Source organism: Cryptomeria japonica, chromosome 10, assembly GCF_030272615.1.
Source record: "Cryptomeria japonica chromosome 10, Sugi_1.0, whole genome shotgun sequence".
Taxonomy (NCBI): Eukaryota; Viridiplantae; Streptophyta; class Pinopsida; order Cupressales; family Cupressaceae; genus Cryptomeria; species Cryptomeria japonica.
The window spans coordinates 300,909,488-300,933,809 of record NC_081414.1 but is presented as its reverse complement, the minus strand read 5'-3'; the positions used below and the strand labels follow the sequence as shown (position 1 = coordinate 300,933,809).

Genomic DNA, 24,322 nt, shown 5'->3' with positions numbered 1-24,322 from the left:
TAGGATTATCAAAAAAGATAGAACCTTAATCAACTAGTGTGACACAAAATTAGTAGAGGCTTGTCTAAGGCAAGGTTTCAAATTAAATGAAACCTTGAAATTTCCAGAGTCCATGATAAATTAACTTGCTAGTTTATGGAATTTTTAACTGTTCCTTAAGCTTTTATTTTATTTTCTGATTCTATATAAATATCAGTACTCTAATCATTGCCAAACAATCATTTCTCGGCATGATTTGTTGGAGCATTGATGACCTGTGAAGGTCAAACAAAATTGTCTAAAGCCATCACAGTTTGATCTTTGTATTGAATTTGCCTGTGAAAAAAGTACATATCTAGAAATTAGAAATACTGGCATTATAAAACTCACCAACCCATACATCCATTCTCAAGCATGAATACCTTCCTGCAAAACGCCTTCTTTAGGATTTTGTAGGACTTATTGTACTTTAATTTGATTGATCTAAGATATTTGACTTGCAATGTATTGTTCCAATTGCGATTGTTTACAAAGCTGAAGGAACAATACTGAATGTCAAATTTATTCCGATGGTTTGTTCTTCAACACAGCCTCGATTTTATCCATAACTTCAGGAGTGAGAAGGGGAATCACTTCTAGAGACTTCATATTTTCCCTTATCTGCAGTTCAACCACATCTGATCAAAATCTATACCTGAATGTGAAAATTCCCTATTTCAAGAAAAACCATGAAAACCCTCTACACCCCCTTACAGTACAGTTTTGATTGTTGTGAGAAAACTGAAGCCTGCCTAGTTGTCTATCCAATTCACATTTCCATAATGGCTCCTACATATTGTATTTTACAGAAGTAATAGCCCGAACTGCTTATAATACCTGGCTTTCTTTGGTGGCACCAGTGAGAACAGTGCTCACATTTGGATTTGCTGCACACCAAGCAATGGCCAATTGTGACAAAGATACCCCCAACTCCATTGCAATGGGCTTTAGCTCATCAACTATTTGCAGCTTGTCATCAACCAGTGAGTTATTCTTTAAATGCTGTAAGTCAATCCACACTATACAGGTCAGGAAACTAAAAAAAAGGCAATTTGTATAATAATCTCAAATGAATATACTGGCATAAAGAATACCTGATAATCTTTCAGTGCAAAGCGACTATCAGATGGTATGTTATCTTTACTATACTTCCCACTCAAGAATCCCGAAGCCAATGGACTGTACGCTGTCAAACCCAAGCCATAGTCCTTATATAGTGGCATAAGTTCTACCTCGACCTGCAACATATTTATAGAGCATTTGTTAGGTCAACAAAGGAAAGACTATAGTCCCAATTGCACCAATTTGATAACCAAACCAAATTCATCTTATTGTTTATTTGAACCAGAAACATCTTCTAGGCCCATATAAATATAATAAACCTCAAATTCAAAATTGTCTTGTGTAACCAGACAACTCTCTATGATCTTGATACCTCAGTTATTGATCAAGTACGTCCTGAGAACTTCCAAAGGAGTTTATATAGTTAGCAGAAAACCAATATTTATTTGATCATGAGCTACAAATTCCACTTGCACAGGAAACTCGTTCTTTACTTTTATCTAACTACACACTTGACAATAGATTTTTTTATCAAAAGATCTTTAGTTAGCAGCACCAAGTAAGAAATTTTGACCATAACTTATCACCAGCAAAGGTTCCAGTGGTGCCACTAGTAGAACATAATATCTACCAGTTGTAGAACCCCAAATCTTTTATTAAGCATATCAATCTATCATTTGATCCAAGTCCTTTGTTTTTTGTTGCTTTCAAGGCACTTAACAGTGCAAGCCTACCATGGTAAAATGGGAGCCACTCATCCTTACTTTACATGTTAGAAAAAGACATTTTAATTACATTCAATTACCAACAAAGGGTATCCTTTGTATAAGTGGTGTTTTTGCAAAGCATCAAATTATTTGATGATTTATACAGTTTCAACTGTGTAGTTTGAAGACAATCTTCATGAACCCATGTTTCACAAGTAGTGGTCCACAAAAACCAATCCTCTTGAGTATGAATGGTCCACCTAATGCTCATTGCATCTAAGTGACGATCACTGAAGTAAAGCACTGAAACTTCCCAGAACATCACCATCATAGTTCTACTATAGCTCAAACATTCATAATCATGAAATTTCTCTTACAATCAAACCCACTTAGCTTAATACTCCATTTACAAAACCTTAAGCAAGTGTTGTGCCTTATGAAGCATTAATCATTGAGCCCCCTAGGTCATTCATATTTCATATGAAGTGTTTTCTTAGTGCATCAAATTATGTGATCATTTATTGGGATGTAATTGCGTAGTTTCAAGTCAACCTTCATCAACCCATATTTCATGAGCAATGAGTGGTTTACAAGAAAACATCTTTCATGACCACAAATAGTCCACTCCACACAGTGCATTTAGTCAATGCTCATATAGATGCAGCACTGAAAATTTTTAGGTTATCTATTCTAGTACAATTATGTAATGGAACTCCAAGGAGGTCACCCATCCCTATACAACTCTGGCTCAAGTATGCTTAACCATAGAGATTCTCTACAATCAATCCCACTTAGCAAGCTACCCCATTTGCAAAACCTTTAATAAGTGTTGTACTTTATTGATGCAAGAGAATTTCACGGATCTAGCCATCAGCATCAACCAAATATATTTTATTACAATTTTAGGTTTTTGTGATCTAGCCCTATGTTTCCATGTGCAGAGGCAATCTCTATTGTTCAACAATTAAATTCAAATGCTTTACCTCTCAATTGTGCTTAATCATGGATCTTCCCTCACAATCAAGACCACTTAGCTTGCTACCTAATTTGCAAAACCTTGAACAAGTGTTTTTCCTTATTGACCTAGGAGCATCTCAAGAATCCACCCATGAAGATCAATTTAAAATATTTCTTCTTGCAATTTCGGGTTGTTGTGATCTAATCTTGTGTTTGTAGGTGCAAGAGGCAATATATACTCTTTAAAAATTCAAATTATAATGTTTTCCCTCTTGTTTGGACATTCAACTTTGATTGTGATCTTGGATGGCCCCATTTGACACTTGTTCCTAAAGGACCTAGTGGTGAACACACATAACGAGATCTACTGGGGTCGGTACACGCAAAACCACTTGAGTTTTGGAAGAAAACTGAAACCTGTAGGAGGTGAGAAGCTTCTTGCTGCTACATGCCTGTCCATGTCTTTGCATGTGTGTGTACTTGCTGTTTTTTCTTGGATTTATGACCTTTGAGGTGATTCTGTGCTTTTTTTCTTTGGATCTGTTTTTTCAAGAATTTTTTGAGTTTTTGAGGGTTAAATAGTAATGTCCCCTTCTGGATTTACCCTAGAATCATAAATGCAATAAAGTAAGAGATGAGATAGGGTTAGAGTTATATCTTTACCAAGTAAAATATTCTTTCTAACAAGATGAATCTTGATTTAAACTCGCAACCACAACCAATGATATATACATTTATACTTTCCAATCATTAGGGTTAGGTGTAATTATCTCAAATCAATAAGTAGCTCATATCGATATTACTACTTAGTATTCAATCACAATAGGGTTTGGAGGAGAAAGCATGATAGGTCCACCCAAAGCCATCCCCACACTAAGCCCAAGAGCGGACACTCACCCTCTTGGCCCCAGTGGCAGGCACATTGGACATCCACTCGAGATAGTCTACCTAGTGGGGTGCTTGTATTTGCTTTCCATATCCATGCCTCATCCCTTTAAGTCAATAATCAATCATCATAGAGTTGAGAGACGAGATTGTAATAGGGGCCTCATAATCCACCTATCTAAGCCCAAGAGCGGATCCTTGCCCTCTTGGCCCCAGTGGCAGGCACATTGGACATGCACTCGGGGTGGCTTACTTAGATGGCAATCCTATAATTGTTCCCCTTCCTTACAGCGCCTTCCTTTCCCTAGATTTATATTCATGCATATGTATTTTACATTCAACATATATAAGAGATTATATCATGAATGCTAACTTATAGTGCATAGGCTAAACATATACCACAAAGGTAATTAATAAATTATTAAAGCTATTAGCAATTTAGCTGTTTTGGTATAATAGATCTGGGTCAGATCTATTAGAGGTCTGTTCTTGATGCGTATTTGCTGCTCACACTAGTCTTTTCCCGATCTGGAAGTTGTGTTCTTTTATTGATCGCTGCAGGTGTTGAAGCGGATGTTGATGCAATAATCAGTATTTAGCCCCCTTATTACAGAACAGAATACTTTTTTGACTCATATTCCATGATACCAAATCAATTGTATATTCCAGACCAGATTAGTTATTTTCTGTTTTCCTCCTAAGGAGCACTGCTGATAAATGCAGTTCTGATCTCCATTCTGTTTCTGCTCACGTTTTCCCATTTTTAATCCTTCCCTGGATCCTTTCCTTGGATGAAGTGTTCCTCCCTTATACCTTCAATCGGGATAGAGTCACACCTCTTCATCACGCCATTTCCTTCTTAAGAGTCTCATTTTTCACCTTATGCTGACCGCTGCCATGAGACACCCTTTGATTTATTTAATTATTAATTGTTTGCTTAAGGAATCGCTGCCTAATAATTTATCCCAGTCAGCCTCCATAAGTACTGCTATTATATTTACCCCTAGTTGGAATACTTATATATCCTTAAACAGGTCGGCCCTTATGTCATTGCCTGAATCCCTTTAATTGGGTCGGCCTCTAATTAATTGTTATTATTATTATTTTATTTTATTTTTTATTTATTTTTTATTCTTTTTTATGTTTTTCTTTATACTAGTCAGCTTTATCAATTCTGTGGCCTAGAAATTATTATTTATAGGCTGCATTTGTGACTGTGAAGGCTGCGATTAGAGTGAGGCATGACAGTCCGCCCTTCACAAAAAATGCTTGCCCTCAAGCAATTGGTTTGATCATAGAAAGAGTGGTTCAAGATGGCTTCAATAGAAAAGGGTTTGATGAATGCAACTTCTAACCCTTGTGGGATCCCAATTCATGACCCATCTCTGCTGCGCTACTCCAATTTTATCACAAGTTGCAAATTTGATCCAAGGCATATATGCTTTTGCTTTTAATTCAAATGCGAATTATTGGGAATTGGCAAAGTTTGTAAATCAAGACAGTTATTTCCCATATTAAGATGAGGATTAGAAGCATGACACATATTCCTTAGATGGCATGTTCCTCTTGATTGTGTTGCTTTAGTGGACAATCTTTTGTTGTGCAAATATTTTCACTATAGACACAAGTTGATAAGTGGCTGATACTTGCTTGCGTTCTACTTGATGTAAAGTTGTCTATAACTCAAGATGAAGTGCTTGTTGAGGTGATAAGTTTAGACGTTTATGGTGTCTTCAGTTTAAAAGTTTATATAACACAAAATATTTAGGATAAATGTTTATCCATTGTATATTTTATAAACATTATACTTATAATTTTTTAACCCTAGGGCATGATTCCAACTATGTTTTAATGGCAAAATGCAAGCAATGTGTGGGGTCGAACTCTTATTGGGCATTTTTTGTTACTTGGGCAATTTTGGGCAAATTCAGGTATGAAACATGAGCTAGGGCATGAGAAGCAACTCGGCAAGGTCTTTTATTTCCCAAATCTAAGCTACTTGAAAGCGAAACCCTAACTAAACCTAAACTAAGAAAGCAGGATAACAAAAGGAAAACAATCCGAGACGAAGAAACAAGGAAACAAAAGGAAAGGAAGAGTACCAGGAGGCAAGCAAGAGACCTACCTAATTTTGGGGCTCGAACACACACGAGGATAGCAAAAGCATGTGAACACAAGTGCAAGAACGAGGCTAAAAACCAACTAGGACTAACTAGGGCACGAAACTTTGACCTCTTTCAATCTTCTAAGAGCTTGACACTTCGACAATTTGATCTCCTTTTGAATGCCTTAGCTTTTGAATGCAGTGTGATCAAAAAGGCATTTAAAAATGCTTAAATACTTCCTTTTTGAACTTGTTAGACCACCATTAATGTGGTGGGTGAGGTCGAGCAGATTAGTGTTAGACTTTTTGTCATTGATGTCAAGTGGTTTTGTCAAGTTTGTGCTATTCAAGCCAGAGGTTTACTCAAAGTAATATTGGACTGAGTTTGAAGTGCTTTTTGAGCTACTATTTATTCATTAGATTTTCTAAATTTTGCTTGAGTTGTTTGACGTGCTTGAGCTGTTTGAGCTGTGTGTGTGCCTGCTTCAGCTGCTTGAGTGTTTGCATCAGCAGCTTGTGTGCTTACTTGTCAACAAGTCAGACTTATGTGCCATGTTAGCCTTGAATTGTCAAAAGAACCAAGTCTTTTTTATATGCATTGTATTTTTTAAGTAAAGTGGAATCGATAAATTTCTTTTTGGCATATTGTGGGCAAGTTTATTTAATTTATGGCTGTCGTTATTTATTCAGGTTGTGCGCTTTCCTTTGGAGTTTTGTATGGTAGTCTTCAGTCGCGGTGTCCATTTTTTTAAGGCGATATGAATTAAGGCTAATACATCACAATAAGGAGTTGGACGTGTTTTAACAGCCTTGGGACTACATTTGTATCTGTCAGAAAAATGCCACAATGTTTTTATTTTTGTAGAGCCCCTTTTCCAGGTCGGAGATTCTTGTTTTTGTGTGTGCTGGCATACAGGAACTGTGTCAGTATTATTTTTGGAGTTTGGACTTTGTGTCTGCAGTTTTTTGGAGGAATAAGAATCGTCTTTATTGATTCTGGGTAGGGGAGACGTGCACTTCTCTTGGAAGCTTTTTAATAAAAATACAAACTGAGGCAAGAGTCTTTATTTGGGAAGTTCGTGGGGACTTAATGAATAAAAAACTCATGTCAGAGAATTTTTATTTGTTGCCGTAAATGTTTTTTGCCAATTACAGAATCCTTTGGGGAAATATTTCTATGATGATTCAGATTTTTTTGGTGAAGGTAGGCTGCAAGTGGATGCAAGGGTGAAATATCCGATTGGATAAAAAGAAATTGGCGCTGAAGAGCATGGTTTGGCTAATAAGCCTTCATGTTTCTTATCTCTAAGTAGAGTTTTGTGAATTGGTATCGCATCCTTGGGTGTGTATGGAAGGGATTTGAAGAAATAAATTTTTTTTGTTGTGTTGTAAGGGAAGATTGGCATATTACCGTTGGGAAAATATTCTTCTCAGATTTTTGCTTTGGGTTCCATAATTGAGTTTTTGTTTATGAATTGGAGATTTGGCTTATATTTTCATACAGGTAAATTGAGACAAGTTATTGTTTGTGTTGCTGCTGGATAATATTTTATCACTGTTTTGTTGAGCTGGTTGCAAAGAACTATATGAGAAAAGCTTGGCTGTGCGTAAGGTTTAAATATTTGAATCTAAGAGCAGGTGTTTTGAGCAAAGTATTTGATGGAGCTATGAGTTTCCCTTTTTGGGTTGGCATTTGAGTTTGTACTCTCTTTTGCTGTGGGGTTGGTGCCTCTGTTGTTCTCAATTGATGCTGAGAGGAGAGTTGGTGCTCTCTAATTATTTTCTCTCTGTAATCTGGGTTGGTGCCTAGTTGCTCAAGTTTAATAAGAAGTCTTTTTGTCGTGGTTTTTTACCCGAAAGGGTTTTCCACAAGAAATTTTGTGTTACTGTGTTATTTGTCTTACTGCATATCTTTTTGGGTCTTTCTAATAATTTGTGTAAAAATATGAAACACTAATTCACTCCGCCCCCTCTCAGTGTTTCTTGTGTGCCTCTTAATTGGTATTAGAGCAGGTACCTTCTGATAAGGCTTAAAAGTTTGAAGGTTGATTCTGTTGGAACTAGAAAATGAATGCTTTTGAAGGTCTTGCAACGAATAGAGCCCCTCTATTTGATGGGTCTAATTATGCCTTCTGGTGTGTCAGGATGAGAGCTTATCTGATGTCTCTTGGATTTGATCTCTGGAACAGTATTGTGTTGGGTTACACACCTCCTCAAAATCCTCCATCTACTGCTGATGGAAAGAGAGCTTTTGCATTGATATGCCTCTTGGATTTGATGTCTGGAACAATATTGTGTCGGGTTACACACCTCCTCAAAATTCTCCATCTACTGCTGATGGAAAGAAAGCTTTTGAATGCAATGCAAAAGCCATGAATGCTATTTTGTGTGGATTATCAGAATCAGAGTTTTGAAAGTTATGAACTGTGATAGTCTTCAAGCTATGTGGGATAAGCTTAAAAATGCCTACAAAGGAGATGATAAAGTGAAGAAACTTAAGACTCGTAGAATGCAGTTTGAAAGTCTGAAAATGAAAGAAGATGAGAATGTTGCAGCATACTTTCTAAGGATTGATGAAGTGGTTAATTCTCTCAAAGGTTTAGGAGAAACAGTTGATGACAAAGTTGTTCTACAGAAAATTTTAAAGTACAACAACAATAAAATTAATCATGATATGAGTACAACAGCAATACATTGTATATAGCATAACAACAGCAACAAAAAATATAGTCCAATTTCATTGTTCAAATTTTAAAGTTGAAAGTTTAAACTCAAAGCCTCAAACTTCGAAATACAACAATACATCGTCTGGGCTATCAATATCAAATGACCCATCTGTGTCACTCTATGGGTGAAGCAATAGTTCATCCAATAGAAGCCTAACCAAACCCAGTTGCAACTCCTCCTCATCTTCAGGATCAACATCCCAATGTGCTATTGGAGTTTGTTGATACTCTATAGTCGACTATGTTGAACACAGAGTACCACTGAGAGGGGGGTGAATCAGTGGTTCCTAAGTTTTTCCTTTTCTGATCTAACTTGAGAATATCAATTATGTACTTAATCACTTAAACAGTCAAACCAATAATACAAGAAAGAAAGCCAAAGTGACCATACACACACAAGTAACTCACAACACCAGATTTACGAGGAAAACCCAATATGGGAAAAACCTCGGTGAGAAAAGCTACTGAAGACTACTGCTCCAATCCAGCCTCACAGGTAAAACACTGATTTACAAAGATTTTGGGCACCAACCCAAGGAGCACTAACCCCTGCACTTTTAGGGCACCAACCCAAGGAGCACCAACGCCTACACCAAGCTTCAACTTGGCGATGTATATTGAAATACTATTTGAATACAATTAAGGCTTCTTGTTGCAAATGAATTCTGCAACTCTTGAATCAATTAACTCTTTGCTATCTTTCTCTCCCTTTCACACACAATTTCTCAATACACTGTGTCACACTAGGATGCTGCCTGCTGTGCCCTGCCACACCTTAACGGTTAGGCTCAACAGCCTGACTATGATACTGCCGGTAGAATCCTCTTACCGGTTTGCTTGCTCACTCAAACTGTAACTTGATCAAAACCCCTTCTCAAGTTTTCTCCTTGCTCACTCTCACTTCTCTTTACTGCTCTCTCTTCACAACAGCATCATCTTTTCTGTCCATAGCTCCCATTTCTTATTAGATGATTTCCCGCCAAAAAACAATTCAAAGTTTTGACAGTTAGGGTTTCCTCACCATCTACGAGGCAAACCAAATCCAATCAGATCCTACACGATTTGATCACCTTGATGTCCATTTGTTCATCTCCGTCATTTTCGCGCCTTTTAAGACACGTTTTCCAGACAAGGGAAACACGATCCATTATATAGATCTACATCTGTCAAACTGCTATTAATACCTTTGTTGTTTCCTTCTCGAGGTATTCTTTCAATAAGATCTTCTTGCTTCGATCCAGGCGCCAACTACTCCCCTGATCTTCCTCTGTCATTCCTTCTTCCTCGAGTCGCAATCAGTATGATGCAATCCCTCGATTTTCAGTTCCTTCATTAATGGCGAATATTTGTTTCATCGACCCTGTGGATGAAGCTTCACCAACCACACCCTACTTGCCACCTCAGCTTCACATGGCATCACACCGATCAAGACACGTCCTACCAATATGCAATCAGTTTGGCAAACACATACCGATAAAACCCTTTGCCAGTAGAGTGTTCTTCTTCTGTTGACCGGTATAGCATTCTGTACTGGTTGCACATCTTAACATTCTGCCTCTTCATCATTAAACAAGCAACCATCCTCCATGCTCAATCTCCACCGGTTGACATCAATGACAACTTAGTGCCAAAATGCAAACATACTAATCCTGAAATCTCATGACACAATGAATTGCAACTAGTTTTTCTGGTCATTTATAGGTAAATTTGTTCCTCTTGATTAAGAATAGGAAGCCATAGATGGACCAATTCCTCACTATGGTAGAAGCACTAGAAATCTATGAGAGTAGATGAAGAGCAATTTATGAGAATAGAGGAACGAACAAAGAAAAGCCTTCATCTAGAGGAATCACACAATTTTTTACAGAAAAAGGTCTGAAAGGAAATCACAAAAGTGATACTCCTACGGATTTGCATCAAATTGAAGCAGAAGAAAACCAGGCAACTAGGGGAAGCAAGATCAAAATCAAGATGATAATACTTAGAAGGCATTGAATAGTTCATAGAAGAAGCCATACAAATGCATAATCAGCAAAGAGATTTAGAGAATATTAAACTGCTTTAACCTAAAAAATCAATCTCTGATTTGTGATTGGGATATAGAGGACCAGCAAGAAGAGAACCAATATCTGTTTGTATCTCTTCTTTTCTACTTCTCTTAGGACACTTTTCATGCAGCTTGGTGACCCCGTAGACTACTGAAAAAGTTCTTTGCCCTAAAATATGATCTGTCGCTACCTTTATTCATTCTTTGAGTTACCCTAATGCAATCCAACATAAACAGTTTTAACTTTTGACTTCAATGGCATTCTTTGTAATGTCTGCAACTTTTAAGTGACAAATTAACTAAATTGATTTTTATCAAGTCATCAAAAAAAAATTTAAAAGATGACTTGATATTAATTAATTTAATTAAATAATTATATTCAATACTATTATTTGTCACTTTATTAGCAAAAGTTCTTCAAACTATGATTAATATTTAAGTGGACCAAGTCAGCCAAATATTCAAGATGTTTTTTTGGAGTTCTTTATAAGGAGGCTTGGATGGAGGAAGGAAAGCATGCTTTGGATTTGAGAAACAAATTATAATTTATGGAAATGGAAACCTTTAGGAGTTTGCCAGAAGAGCTGGACGAAAACCTCATTCTTCCAAAGGGGGTGAATTCGTGAGAGAGTCTACATCTGTGCCAAATTTGTGAAGTCTCTTGTGGAGACAAATTTGCAAATAAGTTCCAATAATAAGGATATTAACTGAATTGAGAAATTTTATATATGTATGTGGTTTGGGAAATAAGTTACATATATTCTGAATATTATTATTTGAGATCTGTTGTAATACCTTGTGGGGTGCAAATCTTCATTAGCTCTCTCCTAAGTCATGGCGTGAGAAAAATAAATTCATCTGCCATTAAATAAAATTTGCAATTATTGTGAAATCATGGTATGTTTGATATTAGCCAGTATTATTGATGAGCCGACTCAACTAAGAGTTTATATCTAAGTTCAATATATTGAAGGTTTATATTTGTCATCATTCTAAGTGTGGGGGAGTTTAATAAATCAAAGTCTAAAGTTGGGTGATTATATTTCTATAGTTTGGCTCTTAGATACGGCTATTTCCTCTCAAGCATTTGATGTGCTCTATGTCTTTCCGTAGCTTTCCTGTATACAGAAATGCACAGTCAAGGGCTAACAAAGATCAGTTGTGAGTGGTGGTATGTTTTGTTTGAAGGAAGCAAGGCAGATTCCATATTGAGAAGCTTGTGACAAAACATGATTACTACCTGGAACAGCGTCAATCCTGAAAACTCCTGATCTTATTTCCATTCTAGAGGCGGCAGTGCAGATGACAGAAGATTGACCTGGCAGATTTTGATTGCATTGAACGGCATCCCTGGAGGTATTTGCAGTGTTAGTCCTCGTGAGTGAGTTGGTGCCCTGCGACTTCCAACGCAGGCACTCTATCATTATATCGACTCCCTGTAAGTTTCCAAGATATAAGAGGAAGAGGATCATTGCAAAATAATGGAGCGAACTATATTAATACCCAGTCACACCAGTCATTGAGCAATCCATGTAGGTGTACTTGGAGCATGCAGAAGGAGGAGCAAATCTTGTTCCAGCAATCAATTAAAGTTAGTAAGTTTCTGGATGATCAAGGAAGCCTCACTCAAGCGTACCCTCAGTCTCACAGCAATTTCCTTTGCAGTGTGTAGCAAAGACAAATCGATATTATTGATTCTCAGGGAAAAACAGATTGCAGTGAGGTCAAATTGAATGATCAGGTTCTGAAACATTGCTGCTCATATTTTATTTGTTTCCAGGCTGTGAACGTTGTTTCTGCCAGTGTCAAGGTTATAGTTGTGAAAGTATTAAGATTTCACATTAAATCTTGATTGAGAAAACTGGAAATTTGTTACAGACCTATGTTAATGATGTTAATGCATATCTATTTGCAAAGTGCTTTTCAATTTTCTGTGTGAAGTGCATTCTACCTTTTGAGCCAGAACATTTCATTCTCACTCTTCCCCTAAAGCTCAGCTTGAAGTCTAGAAATCTCATCTAAAGTTTGTTGATCATCAAGTGTTTCTTTGCTTCACAGTTATACAACCTTTTATCCAGTTCCCTTAGGTGCTACTCAACTTCATGAGCATGGCATGTAAACCTCTCCCTACTAAAATATCATTGCCTCCATGACCTCCTAAGGCACCCTTCTTTATGACTTAAGTCACATCTCCAGAAATACCAAAATGCACCTATGAAAGTTATTACTAAATTTATTTTTTGTTAAATGAGTTTTCTTAGTTTGGTGCCCCCCTTCTAGTGGTGAATGTTGCTAACCATGAAATTTCATTCCTATAGGTTTATTCTATCTCCTCTTCCCCATGGCAAGGGTGGGCTCCCAAGGAAAGGATTAACACTCTATTTTATTTGGTGCAGCTGGTACGGTGAACCTGATTAAATAAGAAAATGAAGCCAGGATGTTCAGCAAAATGCAGATTAGCTAATTTTTAAGAGGAAAAATTCACAATGATGCAACAGTGTTTAGGGGGTGTTGGTTAACAGATTCTGCCCTTCTCTAATTTTGTAGTAAATGACTCATGTATGCCCTCGTTGAAAGGCAAAAGAAACCAATAGTTGGATGAACCGATTATTGGTTAACCCTCTACATAAGGGTACAGCTCCCCGTATGATGTTCAATGAATTTTTAAACACAAAAAAAATAATGATTTCACTTTTAACCAGAAAGCAAGAAAGGAATCCCGCATCCATTCATCAACACAATATGAATGCAGTTAAAAGATGAATACTTATATACGCAAAGCTCACAGACCTTGAGCTCAAATCAATTCCATTTTATGAGATAGATTTATTCACAGACTTATTCACTCACACAAATAAATGGATAATCAAGAAGATAACAAATTCTGCAAATGAAAATAAACCCCAACAGAGATCCACTTTCAGATTCAAACACACAGATTTGAAGACAGCAGAAAATGTATCATTTCATTCACAGATAAAACTTTCTTCATTAAAAATCCTTAACATATCAAAAGAAACAAAGTCTGCTAATCTATCTGAAAGTTTCAGACCTTTGGAAAGGCTTGCTCAATTACATAAATAGCTACCAGGCTCATAGTTTTTGAAAATAACCAGAGTCAAACTTTAACTCTATTCAAGAGTTAAAGAAATTGTCTTGAACTAACATAACTAAAAAAAAAAGGGTAATCGGCCACGAGCCATGAACAGGGTGAAAATTCATTGGTGGCACGATCAAGACTCCGACGTGGAATTTGCTAGCTTATCTTGTTTCGTTGAAGCGCCACGTATGTTCTGCCACTCCAGATGTGCCGCCGAGAAGTTGAGGACGACCTGATAATGAGGAAGTCCAATATGTATAATGCGTTGTTTCCAGACCTCTTTGTCCTTGCTTACCTGCAAGACTTTCATCTTATGTGCTTCCAGATGATCAAAACAAACTGTTAACATAGACTCAATCCTCGCTACTTTAGAGAAGTCATCAGTGGTTAGGGATTTCGTCTCTTTGACGAGTTGCATTCTCTCCTTGAAGGCCTTGGTCATGTCTGTTGCATCCTCGACTATCTGTCCATCAGCCTTCAAGTGTATATCGATGCATTTCAAATCCTTTTGCATTGTGTTAATGAGCTCTTTTAACTCCTTTAGCAATTTGATGGACTCTTCATGGCCTTGTTTGATAATCGAGTTCCTCCATTCAATGTTTTTCTTTGACACATACAACACATTATCATCTAAATCATCTATAGGCTTCTCAACAAGGAATTTCATAACCCCAAACTTTTGCACATCATTCATTTGCGTCAATACCGCTGCCCATTTACTCTTTTCTTTCTCCCATGCTATAGCTTCCAATTCCAATTCCTTACTTACAGCCACGACATCCCCAAACACTTTTATCAAATTGTCAATGTAATATGTGCCTTGTTGTGCTATGGACTCAAGCCATTTATCGAAAATCTCAACTATCATGCGGCTCCTTTGAACTTGATCCAATAGCTTCTGGTTCACTGGTGATTTAGGATCAAAAGATAGTGGCATTTAAGACAGAGGCTAGGGATTTGGGTTGTGTATGGCATTGATATATTCTGCCATCTATCTGACGATCTGTTTCAACTCCTGTTTGTCCTTTTCATCCTTCCAAGTTCTGGATAACATCCTTTTGGTGGAGGACTCCAAATGCTTGGCATCCGAAGTTCTGGAAGCAACCCCTAAATCAACCTTTTCAACAACAAAGTCCTTTTCAATGGCATTCACTGCATCCTTATCTGAGATGGGCCTAGCCACTTTTGCTACCCAGTGCCCTGTGTCATCATCAATATCTATCATAGCCTCGGTTTTAAGCTTCTTGGTCTTAGATATTTTCCCAAGACATTTACTGGCAATGGGAATGGTGATGGGAACCACACTGCGTTTTTTGCTAATGGAAGCCCCTAACCATTTGGAAGCACTAGAGGAACCTTTAGGCAGAGGCGTTTGGTAGCTAGTTGAATCAAAAATGGTCACGGTGCTCATTGGGTCCTGGTTCTCTTCAGATTCTTTTTCTTTATCCACATCCTGAATTGGAGGATTATTTAGCACTTGTTCATCCATGGCCGCTTGAGTCTCCTCACCTGAGTCCAGGTCTACAACAATCTGCTCCACTGCAAGCTTCCTGTTTTCCTTTTTTCTCTTAGAGCATGTAACTCGAATTGGCGAGGGATTCAATGGAGATCTCTTTGACCTTTTAATTCCAACCTTTTCGGCCTTCCGTCCTGTGGCACCTGCAATATCAACAATCACATTGGAGGAAGAAGTGGGAATCTGTGTAGCAGCATGAACTTGACCAATTGTTTCAACTTTAGGAGTAAATCTGTGGTCTCTCAACCACTTCTTTGTTCTCCTTATGACATTAAAGGACTTGCATGAATACTTTCTTCCTCTTTCCTGTCCCAATTGATTTCAAGAACTGGTTGCCCTTGAATTCTTTCATTGAACTCGAAATCTAACACATCTTCCCCCTCTTCTTCTTGTACTCCTGAAACATTTATTGACAATCCCATTGTAACAATTTGTTGCAAGGTGAATCTTGACCACAGTCTTCTTCTGACCTCCAATTCATCATAACAATTTTCCCAATAATCTTCTAATTGGGGTTCATGGCGGAAATCTGAATCAACATTCAAATGTTCCATAGCATATCCTCTACTATCAAACTTACGCCTAGCAACGTAGGGTTGCAGGTTCAATTTCTTGAATTCCAATTCTAGGTTCAGAGCCTCAGAAACAAATTTGCAACTGTAATATCCAAGTTCAACTGGAAAGGCTACTCCAGACTTACCTTTTTCCCTTAATCTTTTATCTATGTGGGCAAGCTGCCTGTAGACTTCAATGAGCACATGGTTGTCTAGGGCATACTTGGGCAGTTTAAATGGTTCACCTTCGAAGCCCCCTACCCTAATGTAGGTAAATCTCGAAATTTGGATGTAGTAGCTTCCATATGCTAACTAACTCCATAGCTTCATCTAAAATCCTCTTGTTTATATTTCCCTACAGTTCAAAGACAAGCCTGCTTGCAAAGATATCGTTCCATCTCATAAAATTTTCAGCATACTTTTGTTGTTGCAAGTGTGAATAATACTCATAGACCTTCATGCCATCAACTCGAAGCTCATGATGCAACCCTTGCCATTCTCTGGTACAAGCAAGAATATAAAATAGATAGGAAGACATATAGAATCTGGACATACCGACAAAATTATGCAAACCCTCATGGAGTCTGTCGGCGATAACCTATGCCTAATCTAGATATTTTTCACCAGCAAACAACACTTGAATGTAAAAATACACCCAGTCTTCCTAGTAGAAGGCATGTGCGTTCCCTTTGAGTCTATTCAACAAAACTACAATGTCTCGCACCTCTGTTATGAAATGCTCTCTTGTCAGAGGTTTGGATAACCTAGAACTTCCTTTCTGCAATTTAAGGAGGCAATTCCTAGCAATGACGCTCTTGTAGGTACTCTTCTTCTCAGAGAAAAATGAATATGAAGTATCAATGGACCAATCCTCATACAGCTCCTTATGGGGAATGCCCATGGCAGCCATCACTGTTTCCCTATCAATCTTCACCACTGTTGGTTCTAATACACCTATTGTCAGCATCATACTTATTTATGCACTCTAGAACCAGTTCAAGGCAAGGGGCAGCAGTAGGAAATGTGGCAGCTTCAATCAACCCACTCTTAATGATCTTTCCCATCATTGAATTACCATCTGGATTCCTCGCTCTCTCTAGAAAATTTACCAAGTCAACTTCAGCCAAAGAAGTGTCTCCCAACTCTGGAAGTGTACTCACTAAACATGATGTGCAGCCAAGTTTTGGAAGGGTCGGCCTCATAAGAACCGCTCTTACATTACTCGAACAATTTCAAAAAAGTACAAAATTCTACCCAAAACAAAGGATTTCACTACAGTGGCTTTCTAAGCAAGTAACACAGCGGGAAGGGATGATCAAAACTCACTTGTTGCTATCATCAAATCTTTGTAACCCTCGGAAGTATGTAGCTATAATTACCTTCAGTGTCCTTTGCTTCTTAAACAATAAGCAGCTACTAGCTTTACCTCCTAATTTGATGGTATTCTGACGACTGTATTTATTACAAATCACTTCCACACAAGTTGCTCGAGCTTTCATGATTACTTTCCATAATTAGAATTTTAAAACTTGATATGCTCAAAATATTCCTTTTACCGCGCCACCTTCACCTTTCATTATCTTGCTTCACCTTGTTATATCTCTAGAGCCAGCTTAAAATGAACCTTGAACCGTGAACCATTTTGCAAGAGGTTCAATGGTTCAAGTTCAACATGAGAGAACAATAATGAAGAGGACTTGACGTATAAAACACCACCTTGCGGCTCAACACAACTAAACTGAGAACGAGCAAAGACTTTAGACGAACACGAAGATGAACCTTGAACTTTGAACCGGATGAGAATGGTTCAAAGGTTCAAGTTCGAAACCGACTTAACATACTTACGCTTGCGCCCCTTGACAACAAAACAAAGCCGCGGGACCCACAATGTCAACAGGTGAACTTTGAACTCTGAACTGAAACACAAGTTCAACATGCGAGTTCACTGAGACGAAACAAGTAAGACCGAAAGGGGAAAGCTATATAATCAAGGACGGATTGAGCCGAATTTGGGGAGACAACATTAATTACGCTTCATTTTACCAAAGATGGGGAATTTGACTATCAACAAAATAAAGGGGTAACAGGGGGAAAAACTCAAGATGCTGCTATAGAGTGGGGCTGTATGTTTGCAGCATTTAAAATATATAATGCTAATCTGGAGCTTAAACATTGTCAATAGTTTTATTTATTAATATTTTTCGGTAATTTATCCTGCAAAAGCCTATAGAATGCTCATAATTAAAAAGGTATATGAAAGAAAAGTTAAGGGATTATAGAGACCAATCCAAAACCCTCCATAGCCAATCACACCAAAAATGTTGCCCATTTGGTACAGCAACTAACGATACCAAATCTTAAAGATATAAGAATCAAGAACAGAGGGATGATCATTAACTAAGGATTTTGATAGTCCTCATGGTAATTAGATAATGAATTTTCAAAGAATCAAAACAATAATTTACAGGGTACTAGATTCAATAGTTGACAAAAGCATGTCTAAACTGTGAAGAAATATCTTGATTCTTGCAGTATCAATAGGCATATAAGATCTGTAAGATTGTCCCAATTTAGTCCTCATAGTTATCAGAGACAAGGAATTTGTCAATGCCCTAAATTACAAGATACTCTTCTCACATCCCTAGATACAAAATTCACTGGAATAAAAATCTTGTCTCTTGGGATATCAAGAGTGATTTAAGAGCTGGAAGAAATTCCATCATTAGAGCCATGATTCTAAATGCCTTCCCTAACATTCTGCAACAAAAGAAGATTTCTGGCTTTCAGTTAAGGTTTCTTATGACTCATGAGTAGTTGTTGACAGGATCACATTAATTTGATGAAACTGCATATCAATACAAAATGACTTTTTTTGGCGCAAAATCACATTGTGAAACTGTGGTTAAGTTTTTAATAGAAGTTGCAATTTTTTTGGGAAGTAATTGATTAGTTGAGTTTTGACAAATGCTCACCAAGTACTCAGCTGCAAGTTTTTATTGAGTTACTCACGAGCTAGTTTGACTTACAAATTTTGCAAGTAATTGGCAGGTTTTTCAACAATGGTTTGAAATCTAGATCATGCAACCCATGGTATTGTGACTCGATGGCCTGCTATATAGCATGAATTGATACTTCTATGTCAAGGACTGACAAAACCATCACATACAGAAGTACATTTTTTATTAGGATTTGTAATCTCCAATCCCTTATACATGTTTTTAAACTAGAGTTGGATGACATTGAATTTTGAAAAGGAATTTGTTCGAAAATAATTTAAATAAGATGTTGGATGTTTATTGTGTGTAAGATAAAGTGACCTCCAAATATATTATATTTTATACATATATGAGTGTAATTATAAGAACATTGTCAGCTGTAGTGGGATAATCATTATGAAAGAATATAGTGGGTCAAATATGCTTTTAGAATTATCAACAAATAGACAAATATTTAATGAGAATTATAATCTAATATATTATTCAAATTATAGCTATCAGGCAGATGTGGTTAGTCTTAGTATTGATGCTGGACGGTATTAGTAAGGAGTTACCATTTGAGTTAATATTCAACCATGACAATAAAAACTACTTAGAGAATGAATATTTGAAACCAGTATTCACACTAAGTGAAATAAACGATTACAATGAGATAGTTATTATTTGATTTGGGAAAAGGTCCATGACTATAAATTTAGGATAACTGTAGAATAAATAAATTGTGAAAGTATTATGGACAGCTTAAGTTGATTATTACCTATGTTGATTAGCTTATCCCAATGATAATCCTCTTTTACAGGGCTATTTAAGAGTCATGGTTAAGGCACAATGTTTTGATTAAGTAAAGTGGGATGGGCCCAAACCCATTACATCACAGCCATAGAGGTAGAACCAAAAATGCCAAACGCAAAACAGGCAAAAAGGGTAGACAATACAAATCTCACAAGGAGTGAGACAAAGGCTAGCATTAATCAGGAAAACCACTAAAATAACAAGGCTACAAACAGCCAAAAAAAGGCGAATTAGAAGAGTCAGGGAGGTTTGAAACCAAACTTAATCCAAGGCCTCAAGGGAGGAGCAGGATGAGGATGAAGAGTCTTTCCATTGTTGACAAGATACAACTCAGTTGAGACAAGTTTTCTCTTGACCAAGCTAGAAACACCAGTCTTGGCAAAAAGATCCCTTCTAGCATAAGTCAACACCTTTCAAGGGAGTACAATGATTATTCTCTATGCATTCAGTGGCTTGTTCCTTACAAGTGGAATCCGAAACCATACTAGAGAAGATAAACTCATTACAATCTAGCACCATCTCAGCATTGTGCACCAACTCATGAATCTATTGACACAACAAAGAGGAATGCCCAATAAGATGGAAGTGGTACAACCAAGAGGCCTCATAATGAATTCTTTGCTCCCCAAGACCAAGCTTGGAGCACAGTTTACTACTGGTGGGCAACCTTTGAACCAGCAGCAATACACACAAAATCTAGCATAAAAAAAAATTGATCTAGCTTTTGTGACATCGTCAATGGACATAAATTCATCAAAAGAATCAGCAATATCATGGATGATATCTTCATCCAAATATTCCAAAGGGAGCTATGGAGACAAGTCTGAACGCAACTTTGTAGATGAAGAAAAGCCTTACCAAGAAACCATGGCCCTTCGTGATGAACACGAGAGCAACCCTCAAGGGATTTGAAGGAGAACAAATTATGTTGCCAAGAGATGCGTCTCCAAACCCCCAAGACATGTCTGGTGCAGGAGCACCTGAGAGTCAAAGGAACACAATGAGGGTCACATGGTGATCCAAGAGCATATGAAGTTTAATAAGACCTATAAGGTCATTTTATGTTGTAACTATGGATATTAGAGCCATTTGAATGTAATTTGAAGCTAAATGTGTCAAGTTGCGTCAATGTTGCCAATGTGGCTAGTGTGGCCTATAAGGGCCAATTGTAAGGGGTTTGGTTACAAATTTATGTTTTAGAAGGTCCTTAAATGACCATTTTGATGAAATGGAGGTGATATCCAATTCTTTGATGTAAAATAATTAAAAGATGCGCATTTAACAACTAAGAGTTGTCAAATTAGCAACATTGGTTTAAGAACTAAGAGATAAACCGGTTAAGAGTTGGTTTTGGGTAGTTTGAAGGGTGGTTATCGGTTCTAAAGGTTGAAAAGAGTATATAAATGATGAAAAGGCCCGAGAATGGCCAGAGGTGTGGGTGTAATAAGATTGCTATCAATAAAGTATTGGTTTTATGCATATTTCCTTGTCTTTTCCTATGTAACAGTTTGATAATAGACCCAATAGGTGAAGACTATTATTGCATCTGGTTCTAATACCTGGTGAATGTGTTGAAGCATTGAGTCATCTAAATTTTGGTTTTTGTTTGAACAGATTTCATTAGGTAAGACAAAAGATATCTGGGTTTTTGTGTAGACTGTCAAAACCCTGGCTTAGGGCATCTGGGTTTGTGAATACCATGAGTGAGGTCAGAGAGAAGAACCTCTAGTGTCTTTGTGAAAGTCAATATGTGTGATGCTATCATAGGGAAAGGGTGAATGCAACCAGTCAAGAAGGGTATGTGTTCAAGAGGACAAGTGCATCAGAGATGTTGTGACCAGAGTTTGAGGAAGCAAGGATGGTGAGTGGAAGGTGAATCAAGTTGGAATAGTGTCTTGGATGAAGGCCATTGGTGTGAGAAGTTGTGTCTCACTAAGAAATTGAAGAGTTTATCCTTACTTGAGTAGGACTTGGGGTGAAATTGTAGGATGCTTAGCATCAGGAGAGAAGGCTCTGCATCATAGAGGTATCAGAGCGAGAAGGTCTGGGAAATGTGTGTGGATAGAGCTTTGAAGGAGGCAATCCACTTAGTTGTGTTGTTGAAGGGAAGCCTAAGATAGGCACAAGATGGCTTTGACAAGATCAGATTGTAATGAACCTTTGTTGTACCTGCCTCGCCTTCCTGATAATTAAGGCCTGATCTATCCACCGAAGGTTGGATTTAGGGCCACAAAAGGATTTACGGTTTCCTGCAACATTTAGATATTTCATTTTTATATGTCAGCAGTAATATTAGATCAGTAGCATAATTATTGCAGCACAAAATACATACACGACCCATTCTAGATTTTGAGGACTTTCCAGGTTGGCTGGGCTACCCATCCAGACCCATCCAGTCTCTTAGGGCTAATAGGGCCACCTGAGGATGGGCCCAGCATACTTCTGGCTTGCACTCATTATCTTGAATGTACTAACAAACATAGGATATCAGGAAGATAATAAATGCCTACAGAAAACATAGATTCATGACTATATTACTTGGTTAACATTTATCCATTATATATAAATTTGTATGGATTAATTCATTATATTTGTGCCTTGTTGCAGAAACATGACTATCATTAATTAGTATTCCTTTTCTATACTTATTAGTTGTGTCTGAGAATGAATGAATTATTTTTTATTCTTTTGTCTGTCACTTAAGTGTATTTTAATGCAGCATACTAAACCTGATATTGCAGGTTACCTATCTGGCGTGAAGATTAAGTTCATTTTACCCTTTTGTACATTACAAATGTGCTTAGTTCATTTGGCAAGACATTTTTAGGCATGGAACCGATTTAGCAATTAATCTAGGCCATTAGTTGAATTGTATTCATTACTGTTATATGAGAAATGAAAGCAGATTTAATACAACTTGCACAGAGACATACTTCATCATTTCGACATTTAAGCGGATTGGCCTGAAGACGTACCAGCCTGCTGGCGATGGGGAGGGATGCTTACTAGGCATTGGTTCATCGCTGGGAAGAACCAGCGACTAGCCCTTTCACATCGTTTGCTGACTAATGCATTCCCAGGGCAGTCCTCATGGTTGTCTAGGCATCATAAATTATGAAAACTGAAATTAATATTATTATTGAGTAACAAAGTTACCTGTTGGACGCTTCTCCTTGCCCTTCTCTCCTTGTCACCTCCTCTCCCATGTTTCCTTGGGGTGCGGGATTATACCTCTTTGAAACCACGCGATTCCCTTGAAACATGGCGTCTATTCTGGAGGTGGCTTGGGAATGGACATGTCCTTTCATCACTCCCACTAGTTAAGATAAAACGTATTTTAAGCGGTAAAAATAATTTATGTATTGAAAATATATATATTTATGTACATGTATTGTTTAATGTTTCTAATCATTGTCTACTGTCTACACGGGAATATGACACAAATAGGGAAATGCTAGAGGCATATAAAGCATTGAAGGAGTTGATGAATAATGGGAAGAAGAAAAGAGAGGAAGAAGAAAGAAGGAAACAAGAAGAGAAAAGAAAAGAGGAAATGAGGCAAGAGGAATTGAGAAGCATAAGGCAAGCACTAGAGGAAAATATGAGGAAGTTGGATGAACTTATGGAGTAGGACAAGAGATGCACTGAGAGATGTGAAGAACAGTGTAGACTCTCTAGGGAAAGGTTATTGAAGATCACCACAAGTTGGTACTTGAATGTCAGAAAGAGGATGGTATGGCCTGTGCAAAGGCTAGCAGCAACAAGGAAGTTGTTGATGAAAGAGAGGAATGATTCTACTGTGGCAGCAAGTAATGAAGGGGCTCATGTGGCAGCCTTGAAGGTAAGTGATGACTTGGGATGCCAAGAGGAATGGCATGGAGAAGAGGTTCACACTGTGAAGTCTGATTTGGTCTCAGTGGAAGAGGAGACTAAGGTTGAGTTGGTGGGCCATGAGGAGGCTCAAGAAGTTGTGTCTTCTCCAAGCATGGAGATGTGGCATGTAGTCAAGATTGGGGAGTGTCTTTGGGTAGCCCACTCGGTGCATTTGCAGATATGTGTAACAGTGATGTTGAAGATGAAGATGTCTGATATGATGGAGCACAGTGAGCAGCATGAAGTGTTCACATTGCCAAGGGATGGCAAGACAAAGGTGAAGATGAAAGGGATAGATAAGGTCCAAGGAAGCAAGCTCCAAGAGAGGATGAGTGGGCACCAAGATGACCTCTTCAAACCCAGGGTCAAAATGAAGTTTTTGTGTTTGCTAATGCTTTTTGGTGCAGGTACTTCCAAGGGACTTGGAAGCATTTTCAAAGGCGGGGGAGTATGGCCCAGGAGCACCTGGGAGTCAAAGGAACACAATGAGGGTCACATGGTGATCCAAGAGCATATGAAGTTTAATAAGACCTATAAGGTCATTTTATGTTGTAACTATGGCCATTAGAGCCATTTGAATGTAATTTGAAGCTAAATGTGTCAAGTTGTGTCAATGTTGCCAATATATAAGGGCTAATTGTAAGGGGTTTGGTTACAAATTTATGTTTAGAAGGTCCTTAAATGACCATTTTGATGAAATGGAGGTGATATCCAAGTCTTTGATGTAAAAGAATTAAAAGATGCTCATTTGACAACTAAGAATTGTCAAATTAGCAACATTGGTTTAAGAACTAAGAGATAAACTGGTTAAGAGTTGGTTTTGGGTAGTTTGAAGGGTGGTTATCGGTTCTAAAGGTTGAAAAGAGTCTATAAATGATGAAAAGGCCCGAGAATGGCCAGAGGTGTGGGTGTAATAAGATTGCAATCAATAAAGTATTGGTTTTCTGCATATTCCCTTGTCTTTTCCTATGTAACAGTCTGATAG

At 37.7% G+C, this 24,322-nt stretch overlaps 1 protein-coding gene across 2 annotated transcripts in view; it reads right to left on the bottom strand.

Annotated features, from left to right (window-relative positions):
* Positions 1-273: 273 nt before the first annotated feature.
* Positions 274-24,322, bottom strand: part of LOC131040904 (probable voltage-gated potassium channel subunit beta) — a 46,909-nt gene continuing 22,860 nt past the window's right edge. For both annotated transcript variants that reach the window (XM_057973861.2, XM_057973859.2), the window contains exons 2-4: positions 1,113-1,256; positions 856-1,020; positions 274-639 (exon numbers count right to left, since the gene is read on the bottom strand). In XM_057973861.2, coding sequence (XP_057829844.1) covers positions 541-639; positions 856-1,020; positions 1,113-1,256 — 408 coding nt within the window. In that variant the 3' untranslated portion in view covers positions 274-540. The remainder of the gene's footprint in view (positions 640-855; positions 1,021-1,112; positions 1,257-24,322) is intronic.